General features: G+C 57.2%; 2 protein-coding genes across 2 annotated transcripts; one reads left to right on the top strand and one right to left on the bottom strand.

Annotated features, from left to right (window-relative positions):
* Positions 1–522: 522 nt before the first annotated feature.
* NRIP2 (nuclear receptor interacting protein 2) lies at positions 523–8,516 on the top strand (the record flags this gene model as incomplete). Its single annotated transcript, XM_061123931.1, has 6 exons — positions 523–882; positions 4,389–4,544; positions 5,633–5,715; positions 6,356–6,477; positions 6,702–6,754; positions 7,058–8,516. Coding segments are annotated over 6 exons (867 nt in total), but the record flags the coding sequence as incomplete, so codon positions are not given.
* A 433-nt stretch (positions 8,517–8,949) lies between these two features.
* Positions 8,950–17,279, bottom strand: ITFG2 (integrin alpha FG-GAP repeat containing 2). The gene is made up of 12 exons (XM_061124691.1): positions 17,039–17,279; positions 13,837–13,932; positions 13,252–13,293; positions 12,987–13,158; positions 12,122–12,261; positions 11,600–11,748; positions 11,115–11,212; positions 10,889–10,942; positions 10,694–10,785; positions 10,355–10,472; positions 9,841–10,014; positions 8,950–9,718 (listed from the first exon to the last, which is right to left on the bottom strand). The coding sequence occupies exons 1-12, from the start codon at positions 17,132–17,134 to the stop codon at positions 9,615–9,617; spliced, it is 1,335 nt and encodes a 444-aa protein (XP_060980674.1). The 5' UTR covers positions 17,135–17,279; the 3' UTR covers positions 8,950–9,614.
* Positions 17,280–17,517: the final 238 nt, after the last annotated feature.

Here is a 17,517-nt window from a genome sequence, read left to right as displayed (position 1 = left end):
CCTGAAACCCAGGACCCAAAGTAAAGGAGCAAAGGATGCTAAAAGGTTGAGACCCAGAAGGCAAGAGGCTCCCTATTGAGACAAATGTGATGCTGGACATCCTTGTTCCAAACCTGCACCCCAGGTGTTGGCCTGCACCCCACCCTGGGGCTGCAGAGAACCCCAGGTAGAGGGCACGGCCGGGAAACCCAGGAGACACATGCCCAGGGATATTTGTCCTGCATCTCAAGCCTGCCCCCGCACACTGGCACATGCTGCCTTTCCAACCACCTGGCACGGATACCCTGACAGTTTACAGCACAGATACACCCCCTCAGCCACACATGCACACACACATACACTCCTCCACCGCCCACTCCGGCCAGGACCCCAGAGCTGGAGATGCTGCAGAACCTGCCAGCTGCAGCCCTGCCAACCGCCGCCCCCCCCACCCCCCCCCACCCCCCCACCCCCCCGCCTCCTCCAGGGCTGGGTTTTTCCAGCCGGAGCCCCGCTCCCTCTACTGCAAGCTCTGGAAATTGATGTCTGACGCGGCTGCTCCTGCACGTTATTTATTTATTTCCTCTCTTCTTCCCGCCGAGACGACCCTCCGGTCAGGAGAGCCGCAGCCGGGACGTGGCAGGGGCTGCGGAGGCAGGGAGCACGGAGGGCAGGACCACTCAGGAGCCCCCGGCCCGCCCCAAGGGGGCCATGAGCATCAGGCCGGAGGCCCCGCGGGCGGAGGGCGACGCCGGGGACAGGGGCCGGGAGGCAGAGCTTCGGGGCCGAGCCCGGCTGAGCCAGCAGCGCCGGCTCAGACAGGCCACCCAGTTCCTGCACAAGGACTCGGCCGACCTGCTGCCCCTGGACGGCCTCAAGAGGCTCGGCACCTCCAAGGACTGGGTGAGGCCACCCTCTCCCCTCCCCTCCCCAGGGCGGCTGGGACCCCCCCCCTCCCACCGCTTCTCTGGCTCTGCTGGGAGGGTGCAGACCCCAAGCCTCCAGGCACCTGCCTGTCCCCAGGGTAGGGGGAGGTGGCCCTGACTTGTGGGTTCACCTTGACCATTCCCGGCTCCTCACCGGGTTGTTGCCATGGCTTGGTGGCTGTGGGGGACCCTATCTATTGCTCGGCTTCCCCAGAGAGCTCCAGGCTTCCCTCTGGGGAGGTGAAGAGTGCTGGTTAGAGCAGAGGCTTGCAGGGGGCAGTTTACTGCTGGGCCCGGAGGACCAGTGGGTGCTGTGATTTGCTCCTCTCCCGAAACCACAGGTCCTGGCACACGGGGACTGGACATTCATTGCCCGTCCCCCTCACCCCTGCTAGAACACCCATGGCTCTGGCCTGGGTACTCAGCTCCTCAGGGCCCCCCAGCTCCTCCTAGGTGATGTGGTCCTTCTAGGCTCCTTTCCTTCCATCCCCCTGCAGCAGCTGTGCCCCACCCCCCAAGGATACCGGGTCAGGGAGTGCCCACCAAGGGGTGGGTGAGTCAGGGGACAGCTTCATACACTCACCACCTGCCTCCGACAGAGGGAGGGGCTAAAAGTGTGGACTTCTGCAGAGCCTGGAATCTTGGGTTCAGATCCTGGCTCCAGCACTTAGCAAATTGGGCAAGTTACTTTCTGTCTCTGAGCCTTGGTTTCTTCATCTGTTACAGGAAGATAAAAATAACAGGTTGTAGCTCATAGGGAATGTCAGAATTACATCAGCTAAACCTGTAAAGGGCTTAGCACAGTGCCTGGGAAATAGGGAGCATCATCTAAAGGCTGTTATTCCTCCAGCTACTCTTCTGTTTTTAATGTTTATTTTGGTTGTGCCAGGTCTTAGTTGTGGCATGCAAACTCTTAGTTGCAGCAGGTGGGATCTAGGTCCCCAACCAGGGACTGAAGGCCCCCCTGCATTGGGAGCACAGAGTCTTAGGTGCTGGACTCCCAGGGAAGTCCCTTCTCCAGTTATTCTCCTCCATTTAGCCTGAGAGAAAGTGAGGTTCACCGGGTCCAGAGAAGACGAGATGGCTCTGGCCTCTGGCTCAGAAGAGAGGAGAGCTTCTGTAGAAAGGCTGGGGGCACCCTGTCGCCTCTCTCACCTCGTAGGCAGGGGGATGGAGAGGAGGGACTCCTACAAGGGGAGGCATGTGAGGCCATTTCTGGGGGACCTTGGGCCACTCCAGCTGTCCCCTCTCCCCAGAAACCTGGACCCAGATGCAGCCCCTCACTTCTTTTCCTGAACCAGCCCTCCCTCTCCACTCCCTCCCAGCCAATTGTTCCCCCTCCAGGAAGCCGGCCCAACGGCACCCCCACTCAAGGGAAAAGTGAGCAGACTAATATTTCAGTTCAGAGAACGGCCTTGCTAGCAGCGGGCACCGCTGAGACCCCAAGGGAGCAGGGAAGCAGGTTCTCGGCTCTCATCAGCCCACCTTCATCTGTTCGGCCCTGGCAAAGGGGCTCTAGTAACACTGGTGTTCCAGCATAGCAGATCAGGCCTTCTGCCCTCAGGACCTCTCAAATCGATCTGGAGCAGCTATCTTGTGTGGCCTGGGGAGTGAAGACACAGCAGTTAGGGGGACCCTGTCTCCCTCCCTGGGTGACTCTGGAGCACGATGCATGGGAGTCGGACCAGAGCCTGCACCCCTCGTGGGAAAGGTGGGCGGGCCGCCCTTCCCAGCCGCTCCCAGTGCTCACCGCCCCTTTTCCCAGAGCTAGGCCTTCTGCTGGCAGCCTGCCGGCAGGAGCAGCCTCAAGGGCCTCATTAAGACCAGGGTAGGAAAACAGTCCCAGGCTCCCATGAAATGAGGGCAGGTGAGGAATCATGTGTGGAGCCTGGAGGGACACAGTCATTCTTTGGTGGGCATCTATTGAGTGCCTACTGTATGCCGAGCCCAGCCCTGGGATATAAAGAGGAGTGAGATACAGATCTGACCTCAAGGGCAGAAAACAGCGGTGAGAGGCATGCCAGGGAGGGGGCGGGGGACGAGAGATGGAACACTGCCCCCGCCTGGTGTGTGGACGGAAGAACGCAAAGAGGTCAGAGAGGGCTTCCTGGAGGAGGTGAACCCTGCCTGGATGACAGCATGCTCTCGGAACCCCAGACTGAAAATCAAAGCCTCCCCCCAGACAGCAGTTTCGGAACAAGTGAGTTGAGCCAGGCTGGCCTAGAGAAGGGTGAGGACTTTCAGGAGGAGGGATGAGCAGGGGCAGAGGCCTGGACAGCCTGGCCCAGGCATGGCAGCGGAGGGAGATGAGGCAGTGGCCAGCTCACCAGGCTGTTACCTCCAGGCAAGCAAAGTGGGGAAAGGAAGGCTCTGATGGCTTTCTTTTTTAATATTTTTAGAAAGTATTTATTTATTTGATTGTGCCATCTCTTCATTGTGGCACATGGACAATTAGCTATGGCACGTGGACTCTAGTTCCCTGACTAAGGATCGAACCCTGGTCTCCTGCACTGGGAGTGCAGAGTCTTAGCCACTGGACCACCAGGGAGGTCCCTCTGATGGATTTCAAGCAAGGGAGAGACATGTTTGGTCTGACGGGTTGCTTTGCGCTACTCAAACTTTCCTGTGCCTGTGGGTCATTTGCACGTCTTGTTAAAACAAGATTCACATAGCTTATTTGCACATCTTGTTAAAACAAGGTTCTGATTCAGTAGGTCGTGATTCTGTGCTTCTAATTGGTGACAGTAAAGCCGCTGATCTGAGGACGGCACTTGGAGTAGCACAGTCTCAGAGACTCCCTGGCTTTGAGCAGGTGGATTTGAGAGGCAGGTTCTTACGGACTAACGGAGGCACACCAGGGATTTGGGAGAGCTGTGCTGAATGAATCAGTAACAGAAGGCAAGGTGGGCTGTAAACACAGGAGGCGAAACTGGTGGAACCAAGAAGTGGCTGGACAGGGCAGAGTGGCTGTGGGTGAAGGACGGGAGGATGGCTCCCAGCTTCCTAGTGAAGAACATTTGGACTTTCCTTTCTTTTTTGTTCTTGTTTCTTTGACTTCTTTTCATCACACTGTCAACCCTGGGATCTGCATCCCATGGAAGAATGAGATCAGAGGAAGGAACAAAGAAAAGATGTCCCCAAATATGTGTTGTAGATAAGAGAGAGAATTGCCACCTGCCTCCCAGCATCCCACCAGTGCCTGCAAGGTCACGTCTAACTCAGGATGGACCCCCCCCTCCCCCACATCTCTCCATCACTGAGCTATCCATTGGGGTCCTGGAAACCAGCGTGATTTGATGCTGGGGCTTGCTCTGCTATTATGATCTGACCGCTGGGACCCTTGGGGAAGCTTCTGCCCCTTCTTACTCTCGGAAGACTCGGGCCAGGCGTGGGGCTGAGCAGGAGAGCCTGGGACTTGTGAGCTCGGGGACCGAGTAGACCGGGCCCCGGGGTTCAGCATCTCCACATTTTGTGATGGAGCAGCAGCCACACAGCGTGATCCAGAGACGCCTGGTGGTGGAGGGGAGCCCGGGCCGGCCTCAGGGGGAGCCTCCCCGGGCGCAGGCCCCGATTCACAGCCAGGAGAGCAGGACGATGACCAGCAAGCCCAAGGGGCCAGCGCTTCTGGTCAATTGCAAGGTGAGACCCTCTTCTGGGCCCAGCTGCCCTCACCCACCCTCCCTTCTGCCCCGGAGGTGAGGAGGGGTGGGGAGCCAAGGCACTCCTCCCCGAGCCTAGGCCTAGAACTGGGGTCCTCCACCTTCTTTGTCCCTGCCTCCCCGTCTTCTGAGGTCCACAGGACTCCTTTCCCGTGAGCCAAGCATCCTCTTTAAACTTGAGTGTGCTCTGCACACGAATGGCGCACATGAGTGGGTAACGCAGCCCTCCTGGGAAAGCTCACGCTCCAGGCCACAGCCTGGTCGTCTCTGAGCCCTGCCTGACACAGGCCCGCTCCCTCCTGCCCGTCTCTGCTGGGACCTCCTCTGCCTACTGGCTGGTGTCATCCCATGCCCTTCCAGCCCCAGCTGTCACCTCCTCCAGGAATGCTCCCCTAACTTTCCCAATGGAAGGGCCTTTCCTCTGGCTCAACATCTAAGGCTCTAGCCCCTCAACCCACAGAGCTTGACACTCTCTCCCCCAACGGATGACCTTCCACCCCGCACTGACACCGGGGGAGCAGCCTCCCCTGCCCCCGCTCCCACCTGCCACGCACAGCAGACCTCGGCAAACACGTACAAGGAGGAAATGACTTGTTTTGCGGTATCAAGTGCAAACTCAAACTTCTGTTTTTATCCAAAAGAAAGCGACCTCATCCTTCTTCACCTGCAGTGGCGAATCTGGTTCCGGCATCTCGTTTCCTAATTCGTGCCGCGGTCCCCACCCCGACCCCTCCTCACTCACACCCCAGATCCCTCCAACAGGAGGCGCTCGGCTCTCCTCTCAGCAAAAGGACTTCTACTGGTTCCTCCACTTCTGACGGCATTCTCCCCAAATGTATGCGCTCACCACTCACAACTCTTGATCTGATCCACTTCTGTCTCAGCTGTATGACTCCCAGAAGAATCACTCTTAAAGACTCAGTTTACTCCCTTCACTCATTTCTGAAAGGGACTTATCAGGGGCTGGGAAAGATGACCCAGTCAGTCCCAGCCCATTCCCCCTTGCGCCTGCGCCCCCCCCATCCCCCGCCCCCAGGGACTCACGGAGACCCCCTCCCCTTTTCTCAGTGCCGGGACCAGGAGCTTCAGGTGGCGGTGGACACGGGCACCCAGTACAATCAGATATCTGCTGGATGCCTCAGCCGCCTCGGGTAAGGCGAGGTGTGTGTGTGTGTGTGTGTGTGTGTGTGTGTGCTTCTTTTCGGGGTGATAGAAATATTCTGAAATTAGGTAGTGATGGTTGCAGAACTCTGCTGTCTACTTTAAAAGGGTGACCTTCAGCAGTTCCCTGGTGGTCTAGGGGTTAGGACCCTGGGCTTTCACTACTGTGACCCAGGTTCAATCCCTAGTTGAGGAACTGACATCCCACAAGCTGCATGGCTTGGTCACACAAAAAAGTGACTTTCACTATATATATGAACTATATCTCAATAACGCTATTATTTTATTGATTTTTTTTAATGTGTATCAACCTCTACTAATTTTATTATTATTTTATTTCTGGCCACTCTATGCAGCATGTGGGATTTTAGTACCCTGATCGAACCTGAGCTCCCTGTCATGGAAGCTTGGAGTCTTAACCACAGGACTACCAGGGAAGTCCCAATAAAACTGTTTTCTTCTTCTTCTTTTTTTTTTTAAAGAGTTGGTGGGGGCTCTGGCTGATAAGACTGGATTTAGACTCTAAGTGGGGCCAGGGATGGGCTGCAAACCCAAAATGTGGTGGGAGGGACATTAATGGTGTGGGGGTGGGGGGCCGTGGTGGCCATAACCCTTGCTTCCCAACTGCAGGTTAGGGAAGAGGGTCCTAAAAGCCCCAGGTGGGGACCTGCACCCGGGGCCCCCAGCCCTGGTGGAGCAGCTGGAGCTGCAGCTGGGCCAGGAGACCGTGGAGTGCTCGGCTCAGGTGGTAGGTAAGTCCTCGCTCCGTCAGAGCCCGGCGTCTGTCTCAGCAATTCTCTCTCTCCCTCCTGGGTGGGGCAAAGGCAGAGCTTCTCAGCTCTGGCCGACACAGATGAGGCACCCCAGCCCCCAAGATGCTCCCATTATCCCCCAGGTTCTCGGGCCTGGGCGGGGGTGGGCAGAGAAGGGCAAGAGCTGACAGGAGGACAGCAATGTCCTCAAATGGTTCCCGCAGATGTGGAGAGTCCTGAACTCTGCCTTGGCCTGCAGACCCTGCTCTCTCTCCAGGTAAGGCAATGCTCACACTGGTACCACACCCTGGCCTGAACTGGGGCCCGGGGAAAAGAGGTAGGAGGCATGGGTGTGGGCGCGTGGGCCAGGCTTCATCACATAAGAAGGGAGTTGGGGACGTGGAATTTTACCCTCAATTCCTTAAAGGTTCCTTACCTGCCTACAACTGAAGAACATGGAGAACTTGGTCCCTTCTCGACAGCAGTCTGGGTGCATGAAAATGGGGAGACGCAAGGAGTAGGGTGCAGTGGGAAGGAAGGGGGTCACCTGCCCAGATGAGCTCACTGCCCCCACCCACAGTGCTGCATCGACCTGGAGCATCATGTGCTGCGGCTGAAAGCCCCGTTCTCGGAGTTGCCCTTCCTGCCTTTGTACCAAGAGCCCGGCCAGTGACGATGGCAGCCCCGGACGGTCCCCAGGGGAAAACTCCCTGCCTCAGGAGGCGAAGCCCTCGGGGATGGGGCATGACTAGAGCTGGGTAGCTGGGGACTGTCCCGCCTGTCACCACCCTGACCCCGCCGTCCCGTCTCCCTGGCTGGCGGCCATGCTCCTCTGCTTCTCAGCACCTGCCCTGCCCCCCAAGAAAAGCTTTTCCTAGAAAGGGCCTGAGACCTCAGGGTTCTGGTTTCCCTGTCCTCCCTTATCCCCTCCCAAGAACAGAGCCACATCAGGACTGCAGAAAAGGACATCAGCAAAGCGGGGCTCCATGCTGGGCCCTGGCGCGGCCAGGGTGCCCCAAGTCTGGGGCTGCAAACTGCTGCCTATCCCTGCCTGCCCTGTCCACCCTGAACACCCCCGAGGCCTTGACTCCACATTGCTCACCTCACAACTAGCCTGCCCCCTCACCGGCCCTGGGCCCTGGCCCTGCTGGCCCACGTTTCTGACTCTGTGCTCGGCTGAGCAAGAGAGAAACCGTCGTCATGACGGGGACGTGTCGGGAGAGGAACACCCGGTCCACAAGGCGGTGGGCTCTTTCATCAGTTGCCTTTTCTGGGGCTACAAACAACTGAAGCCGGTTATTGTTTTGATTGTCCCGGGCACACCCTGGATATACCTCTATGACTTACTCCAAACACTTGCCCTCCACCTGCTTTCTCACCTGCTAGGCCCCTGAACTTCAGGTGGGGGGCATGTGGAGAACTGCCCCGCAAGCCAGACGGGAGGGTGGGATTGTCAGCACCAACTTTACCTGGCCAGTATTCCTTACTTCCAGAACTATCCACCTCATTCAACCTTCTTCCCGCCCCTCACCTCTGGCCTCCTGAGCTTGAGCTCATCTTCTCTGGCACTGGTAGCTCTTCCCAACCCCCACCCCACCCCAGCCCTGAGTCCAGTAAAGACCCAAGGAGGCTCTGCTACCTTCACTGTGAACAGAGGATCCCAAACCTTAAGGTCCAGGCGCCTGGTGTCCTGGCTGGTCTGAGTCTCAAATTTGGGGGAAGAGTAAAACAGTGGTATAGGTAACCTGACAAGGGGACTATGCCCCTTGGGTTGGAAACAAAACCTGGAGCCCGGACTAAGTTAGATGAGAGCAGGCCCAGGAAAGGCTGTGCCCCCTGGGCATACCTTCCTCAGCTATGTCCCTGGCACCCAGAGGAGGGGCTCCCTGGCACAGGTGCAGGAGTGTGCTGGCCCCTGCTGTCACCCTCCATGACCCCTGCGCTCCTGGGTCTCACCCTGTTCCTCTCCCTTCCACCTGTTGCTTCTGCCATTGCAGACCCCAGGCCCAAGAAAGCCCTCAGCTCAGCAGCGACTTTGTTGGAATAAACACCTGTTTCTCTAAGCTGGTGTCCTTCTCTGCTTCTAGGACACTGCATGATTGCCCTGCCCTTACTCCCACACAGAAGAAAATATGAGCGTGGACCTTCCCCCCAGGGTGACCTTCTGGCTGGGGTCAGTGTAACTGAGTACAGGTTTTCCAGTTCCTCTGAACACAGCTCACACACAGTAGGGATATTCTATGTTGCCCTCAGCACACACGTGTGCATGGACATGCAACCTGCAATGTGAAAACCACTGACTCGGAGCACAGGAATCCACAGCTGAAGGGATATAAAGAGCACCAGGTAACGTTCTGATTGTAGTTGGGATCGAAAACCCACATCAGATTTTAAAATCATGAGTGTGAACAATTAACATACTTACAACCATTCTGTACCCACAGTCACCAGTTTCTCACTTTCAGTACGGTATTTAGTAAATCACATGAGATACCCACTTTATTCTGACACTTTTATAACGACACTTTATTATAAAAGAGGCTTGTGTCAGGTGATCGTGTCCAACTGCAGGCTGATATGAGTGCTTGGAGCACAGTTAACACGGACAAGGCTCAGCTGTGATGTTCAGCAGGTGGGGTGTGGGAAATGCATTTTCCACTTAACGATATTTTCAACCTACAATGGGTTAATGAGGGCGTAACCCCATCATGGCGAAAGATCTGTGGTTCGCCATTCCTGTCACAGTCACTGAGGTTAGTCACCTGGAGCTGCAGGAGACGGAACTTGCGGGGGGCTGGGCCCTCACTGCCTTCACTCTTCTGGCCCCGAAGCCTGGTCTCCTTACAGGTTGGGGCCCCCCGAGTAGGGGGCCCTGTGTGTGTAGCCACTCCTCACAAACAACAGGAGTGGGGGGCTCTGGGGAGAGGCAGTGCCTGCTGAAGGAAATGGGCAGAGGGGCAGCTTGTCTCCTCCTTCACCAAGACGACCAGGAGGTCTACAGTCCCCAGCACCCAAAGGGGGGCGCCATCCTTCCCCTGTAATATGCACTTCCTGTCTTCCAGATGCCAGACAGCTAGTGGGGGGGTGGGGGCGGGCAGGTTCAGAAGGCTCCTTGTTCTGCCAGGAAGCCGGTCCAGCTAGGTGGGGTCCTGGGGGCCCGCAGGGGCACACTGTGGAGGCTGGTCTGGATGGTAGAGGGTTTGGTGAAGCAGGGCGCGGGCGGCGGGCAGCTCATCGGGATCTGAGGGCGAGACGGAGGCTGGTGGGTCTGCTGGAACCTGTGCCACCGGGTGCCCGCAGCCATGGGCCCAGGGCTCACCCACACCCAGCTCTCCCAGCAGCACCCCCAATCCCAGGGCTCACCCACGCCCAGCTCTCCCAGCAGCTCCCGGAACTCCGGCTGGGCCTCCAGCACTTTGAGCAGGTTGGTGGACTCCATCCGCTCCAACTGCACCTCCCAGTACACGTAGATCTTCTGGTTGAACGTGACGTACACGAGGCAGGGGCTGTTGCGGCTGTCTTTGCAGGCATACAGGCCTGGCAGGTCAGGGGTGGGGAGACAAGGTTGGGAGGCTCAGGCCCCACGGTGTCTGTGTCAGCAGTTTCCAGCCGCCCACAGGCCCTGAGCAGAGCACTGAAGGCCCCTTTCTGTTTCTACTGTCGGGAACTCAGCAAAGCAAGCAAAACGGTAAGATATCTGGTCCTTTCCAGGCACTAAGTGACACCCAGGCAGGACAGCATCCCAGGGGGCGTTTGCCGAGTTCCTGTCTCAGTGGCAGCCCTGGGGAACACGGGCAGCTTCTCTTGGGTGACGACCCCTCTCCCCAGGTCACTGGAGCGAGGGGACAGGTGTGCTGGGCACAGGGAGGGGTCCCACCTGCACAGAAGGCGCGGATGTTCTCGTCCACCTGGAAGCGGACGACGGTGCGGTTGTGATCGATGATGTACGTCTGGCCATCCCAGGCGCAGGCGACCACCTCCTCATGCCCGTTGCCCTGAAAAAGGCCAGACGGCGGATGTAGGAGGAGCAAGGAGCCTCTGAGAGAGGCCTCCTGCGGGGATGCTGCTCACTTCGGCGGGGGCGGCGGGGGGGGGGGGGGTTGGGCCTCTCCAGGGAGCCCTAGGAGGAGGGCAAACTTGGCTGTGGAGGGAGAGCGGCCCCCCTGAAAGTGCCCGAGGAGGAGGAGGCTGTCCCTCCCCCCCAGGTCCCGCTCACCGTGACGTCCAGTTTCTCGAGGGCGAAGAGCTGGTGGTCCACCTGCACCGACCACAGCAGCCTGTCTGCCTCCTCCATGAGCTTCAGGGTCCCTGCCGGGAGAGGCAGGCCAGGCTGGGGACCCCATCTCTGTGCAGAAGCCTGGGCACACGATCACCCACCCCGCATGGCCCGCAGCTGACCCGGGGGACTCACCATCAAGGGTGCAGAGGGCAAAGAGGCCAGAGGCACCACTGTCGGGGCTGTGGCCTGGGTGGAGAGGGGTTTGGGGGTTGGTGGGGGGAAGGACCAGAAGAAGGAGAAGTGAGATCAGAGCCGGCACTGAGGGTGGGGGGGCAGGCTAGAGACGCAGGGGGGCCCTGCACCTCCCCCCCCACTCACCCCTGCACCTGCCGCCCCACCCCGCCCCCACCACCCCCACCTCGCTTGATGTTGCCGATGAGGTGAGTGGAGACGTTCTTGTTGTGGATGCGGCCGGAAGTCTGGTGCAACACGACGTCCCGGGCGGCCGGGGTCTCCCTGTGGGGAAGGGGGTGGGGGGAAGGTGGTGCTAAGTGGGAGCCCAAGAAAGCCTGGTTCTCCCAACCCCTTGGGCTCATCTCTGTAAGAGCTTCCAGGGTGTGAAGCAGCTTGGAGACTTGACAAGCCAGTCAGCCTGGCCCAGGGGACATGTCGAGAGAGCGGGAGAGAGCGCGGAGCTGCCAGGCTGGAACCCCAGAACCTCCTCAGTTGCTACAACTCATGGCAGGGACTCCCTGGCCCCAGAACAATCTTCCTTAATGGGGTTCAGCTGCCGGTGAGGGGACCTGGCCAACGCAGCTCTGCCAATTGCAGATCCGTCCACGGCCCTGGGCGCCTACCTCAGTGCCAGGGACCCCACTGTCCACAGACCCACACACCCCTTACCGAGTGCCCTCCATGGGTCCCTCAGAGGTGGGGGGCGCCCCTGGGTCCTTGTTCCAGGTACACAGCAGAATCGCATAAGCACAGCCTGGCTGAGACACCATCAGTTCGGGAACACCCAGAGGCCCAGGCGTCACCGAGAGACTGTCCACCTGCACCAGAGGATGGGGGCTTACAAGGGGCTGGGAGAGAAGGGGGAGCCTGCAGAGGCTGGGGCAGGCGGATAGGGGCCCTGGGACATGTCCTCAGCCTTCAAGGGCAGCGGTAGGGGAAGGGCAGCGTCCCTGGGGACCACCCGCCATGACACACCACACCCACCTCACACCCTCGGCCCTCAGCACAGAGGCCCTTTCTGTCTGCCCGTTACCCACTGTCTCCCCTAAGACTCTCACTGGAAGTGACCTCCTCTGGGTCTCGGTCACAGGGCAATTTTCCCTTCCTTCCGCCCATGCCTCGGCCCCAAGTCCCCTGGAGGAGGGAGCCCCTCCCCAGCCCTGGGTTGCGGTTCCGGCCTCAGATACTCACCTGACCCTCCAGCATCCACTTCTTGAGCGACACCAGCTGCCCCGCCGGGTGCTCGGCGCCGTCGCCCAGGTCTTCCCAGCGGAAAGCCCGGACCACGCGGTCTGTGTAGCCCACCACCAGCTCGCAACGGCCATCGCCATCTGCACATCCAGAAAACACGGCGGGTTTGGAGCCAAGTCTGCCTTCGTCAGCTGAGTCCTGCCAGCATGCCCTCCCCACCCCTCCAGCACCAGCGCTTTTTATCAGGTTCAACCTCGGGCCCACCTGCTGAGCTGCCACCACCCCCTGGAGCCCGGGACCCGCTCCTCTGCCCTCCCTCATGTCCAGAACCAGGCAACTGCCTCGCGGAGCCTGTCATCTCTTCCCCGGGTACACGTCTCCAGTGCCTTGATGCACCCGTATCCCTACCAGCACCCTCCAGACAGCCTCTGGCCCAAGTACCTGCCCCGCATCCTTGACCTTGACCTTGAGGGCTCACTCCCCTCAACCCTGACCTGCTGCTCAGATGACCCCTCCCAGCAGGGACTTCCCCGACAACTCCTCTCCCTCAACACCCTCCAGCCCCTTTCCTGATGTATTTCCTCTATACCTTCGAGTGTACTATTTAATTTTCTTAGCCCATTTCTATTGCTTATTTTTTGTCCCTACCGTGTAAACGTCCAAGAGGGCCATGATCTTTGTTTTATTCACTACTGCAACCCCAGTTCCCAGGATGATGCCTGGTTTATGACAGGAGCGCAGTAACTCGGCGTTAAACGCATGACCACCACCCAGACGAATACTGACGACCCCGTGGCTCCCTTGACCTCTGCTCTGCTGCCCCAACTCCTACTCCCCCGCTGCCTGCAAACACAGCCATGCTCACCGATGTCGCTGATCAGCATGACCTTGGTGTTGGCAGGGATGTGCTGCTTGAAGACTGGGCGCTGCTCCTCCCCACCAAGGGTCTCGTGGTGCCCAGAACCATCCAGGGACTTGGCAGGTGTCAGGTCACACAAGTGAAACCAGCCCTCAGCACTCACAGCCACCACCAGGTTCTGGGTGAGATGAGGCAGAGGAGGGGGCTGGTGGTCAGAGCACGGGAATCGGGGGTAGGCCAAGGGAAGCCTGGGGGCCCCTGGGCTTCTTACCTTTCCTTTATTACATACGTCCCCAACCCCAACGCAAGTGAGCTGCAAGAGAAGAGAGAGGAGCTTGGGGGACACGCCAAGGGACCCCAGTGCTCCCTGAGCTCCTTGCAACTCTGTCATTTGCTGAAAGCACGTGCACATGGCCCGCGCCAAGAGGCTGTGCTAATCCTGTTACTGTGCTCTGGGCCCCGTGTACCGGACAGCAGTACGTGGACCTAAAGCAGTGAAGACAACCTGGGCTTAAACAAAACAAAAACTACATGTATCAAGGGAGCCAGACTACCATTTCCAGACATAATCAAATGACCACCACCATTTTCTACTGTACTTCATACCATCAGGCAACCTATGCAGACCCGTGAATTACTAAGGGAGTCATTCCATCACACAGAATGAAAACCAGCCCAGCTGTGTGCGTGCGTGCCCATGTGGGACAGCTGGGAGAGCTCTGCCTGGGGACCTCCCCCCCTGACTCAAATGAGCCCCGAACCAGGAGCTGGTGGCCGAGCACACGCTGGGGAGCTCGATGGGGGCCCCCAGCTTCGACAGTGCCTCAACAGGAGGGACCCAGGGTTGAATACTGACCATTCCCTGGCAGGAGCAGGTGAGCCATGGCCGGCTGTCGTCATTCTTATACACTGACAGCTTTCCGCTGGTGTCCCCCACCACCAGTTCATTTAACTTCAAAAGGAGAGAGAAGAGAGGGTTAGGCTGGGTCCTGCTGAGCCACGCAAGGCCTTCTAGACTCGGCCCACCCTGCAGAAACCACAAGACCTCAATCTGTATCTTCATCGACTTTATCACAGATATTTTGAGACCAACACAGCCATGGTTTCCCAGTTTATTTCCACATGGGTGTGTGGGCTTTGAGGGCAGGGCAGCTCAGAGGAGGGGCAATACAGAATCTGTGATCCATCTCAGAAGAGCCTGACATCTGAACAGCTCAACGCCCTACCTGCCTGCCTTTGGCTCTTGTAATTCACCCTGATGCCTAGGACACGTTTTGAAAACAACCCCACATATGCAACTTTGGGGGATTTAGGGCTTCCCTGGTGGTTCAGATGATAAAGAATATGCCTGCCCTGCAGGAGATCTGGGTTCAGGAAGATCCCCTGAAGAAGTGAATGGCAACCCACTCCAGTATTCTTGCCTGGAGAATCCCATGGACAGAGGAGCCTGGTGGGCTACAGTCCATAGGGTCACAAAGAGTTAGACATGACTGAGCAACTAACATACTTGAGGAATTTACCTTCAGAGTTCATATTTAATCAGAGGCCAAATAAAAACAGTGGTGGCTCTGGGGCACTCCCTCCTCTAGCAACAAGACCTTTTAATATTGGTGCCTCAGAGAGAACACAAAGCAGGTGGACATGCCTGAGGAGCAGCGTCTGAGTTCTGGGCCTCTAGTGCCCTCAAGTGGTGGCTAAGCTCCCAGGAGAGTCTGGAGCCTCTTCACCATTTACATCTGGGCCCTGTTTCCCAGAGGTTCCCCAAAGGCTGGCTGCCCTTTCAAGGGGATAAACATGAAAACCAACTGGCTCCATAAACCTATTTCCAGAAGTCGTTTCAAGATTCCCCCTTAGGGGGACATCTAACACCCCTTCCTGTCCTCATATAATACTATTTCTCAAGAGATTTGATTTTTTTTTTTTTTCCGCCAAGCGGTGAAGCATGAGCAATCTTTTAGTTTTTGGACTGGAGATCAAACCTGTGCCCCTTGCAGTGGAAACGCCGAGTTTTAACCACTGGACTGCCAGGTAATTCCGTTAATAGACAAATTAGAATTTTTTTTTTTTTTAAGAAACAAAGAAAAGTAAGAATGAAAGAGAATGCCCAGTCAGCCCTTTAGTTTTTTTTCAGGGAAAAATCCCTGGTGGGGATCCAAAGACAGACGCCCCAGCGTGAGCGCGCCTCTGCAGGCCATCCTGGCCCTGGCCTCCGGAGGTTACCCGGTGACACCACAGGACCAAGCTGCAGATCACAGCTCTGCTCAGAAATTCGGACAGAAAGGAAGCGGGTTCTCTCTGCGTGGGTGTGTATTCCACCCCTGGCTTCTCCCTCTTAGCAGGAAATAAATCACTTGCAAAAAACTTTAGGTGAATGGTTTATTAGGATGAAATAAAAGTCTTTTTTTCTGGCCCGGAATCTCCAAAGACTGGCCTGGAGCACCAGTTACAAAATGTCTATCCACACTCATGCAGGCTGAGTGGACCACATCCCATCAGTAGCCAACTACCTTGCTACTTGCCCTTTTTAAAATTACATTTATTGATAACAGGTAAAGCCCTCAAATTGCTTTGAGATACATAATAACATCTGCCTTTCCTGACAACCCTCATTTAGTCAACAAACATTTACTAAGTGTTAATTACACACCAGGCACTACTCTAGGTGTTGGAAGGGAATACAGCAGCGGAAAAAAAAGATTAAAAATTCCTGTCATTATGGAGCTTACAACTTTTGTTTTTTAAGGATAGTATAATATATGTAATATTGCAGAATTGAGTGTGCAATGCAGTTATTAAAGTACAATTTAATTTAAAAAAAAAAGTGACACTTAAGCTATGAGAAAAGGCATATAATTTTCCCTTTTAAACAAAGAAGATGATCGGATGAAATGGAAAATGACTTATCTCTAGAGTCACTTCGGTAATTTACTGCTCTAAAATGCCTCCCTTGATTTTCTCATTAAATTATACTGCTTAGTATATGAAGAAACGTGAAAGCCCAGAAAACATAATACAAATTTACGAGAATAACTTTTTCCTCCCTAGAGAAGGAAGAGCAAAGAGGCCTCAAAATACCTTTCCCATCACAGGGCAAAGGAGGCTAGGGTCAGGGCGGGGTGGGGTGGGAGTGAGTGGTGGGATGTTTTAGCCCTAGTGTATTGCCAGGGAAAAGACAGCATAGAACAAGGAAGTGAGGATGAGACGCAGGTAGCCACAGAAGGGCAACAATGTGCTTTGCATTTAGACTATGAGAGATGATGGGGAAAAAGGGTCCCGCACCCTCAACAGCCACGGCCCCCTTCGATGCCTCCACCCTAGAACCCTTGGCACATTTTAATCAATGGGCTCATGATATTTCCCTATTATTTTGACTATCGCATTCTCCACCCCTCCTATCCCCCGCCCCACGAGGGGCGGACTGGGAGTGTTCTGTCCACTTTTGAATCCCCCAGAATTTCGCAGAGTCCTCGGACCACAATCCAACACTAACGACAACGCTGAGGCGTCCCGGAGCCTTCACCGAGCACCAGACGCGGTTCGGACCTGCTCTACTGGTATTAACACACTTTAACGAAGGGAGAAGGACACTGAGCTTGTAATTTAAGCCAAGGCCGGCCGGCAGGGCGCCTAAAACCGTCCGGTGGGCCGGGCCAGGACGGGTCGGGCGGCAGGTGCTCCTGCGGAGCCGCACGCGCGCTCCGTGTTTATTTCCGAGGCTCTGAAAGGGAAGACGGCCCCGAAAGGGCGGGGAAGCCGGCCACGCAGTTTACTGGGTCCTCCTGGACACAAGTCATTGAACCACGCAGCGCGCCCGTTTCGGAAGCCCCTAGATGGACACCGCTCCGGATCAACGCAGCCAGGACGCGGCGCACCGGAGTTGCCCACACGGCCCCTCCCAGTCAATTTCCCCTAGCGCCCGTGCGCACGCGCGCGGGCCGCCCGGCCTGCAGGGCACGCCGTCCACTCCCACGCAGCACGCAGGCGCCGGCAGCCTCCCCCGCCCCTGGCCCCGCGCCCGCGTGCGCAGAGGACTGCGTCTCCAGTGCGCATGCACCGACCGTGTCGTTGTCAACGTCTCCGAGGCAGATGGCGTGTGGGAAGAGGCTCCCGCTGAACTCTAGGGCTACGCGCTGTACGTAGCTAACCGACCTCATCGCACTTCCGAGCGCTCAAGGACCGTGGAGCTCCGCTAAGTGTTCGCCGAGCCCCTCTCAACAGCCGCCCGAGCGGAGAGGCCACCCAAAGCGGAAAGCTTCGTCAACGCCTGAACCTCCAATCGCGGCCTACCTCGCTAAACCTCGGCGAGGGGGTGGGCCTTCCGGGCGCGCCGGGCGTGTGGGCGGGGCTCCCGAGCCTGAATTGAGTGACAGGGCCTCGGGCCACTCCTCCTCTCCGCAGGTTGCGGCGTGTACCGGTCAGCCGAAGCTGGCAGGGCTGAGTCGTTTCCTTGACAACAGAGCTCTCGAGGGCTTGACCTAATAACCTTGACCTCGTCCTTTGTTGCCCTGGCAGTGAAGATTCCTAGCCCCCAGACCAT

Source organism: Dama dama, chromosome 22 (assembly GCF_033118175.1).
Source record: "Dama dama isolate Ldn47 chromosome 22, ASM3311817v1, whole genome shotgun sequence".
Taxonomy (NCBI): Eukaryota; Metazoa; Chordata; class Mammalia; order Artiodactyla; family Cervidae; genus Dama; species Dama dama.
Note: the sequence above shows the minus strand (reverse complement) of the source record. Positions and strands in the feature narration are given on the sequence as shown.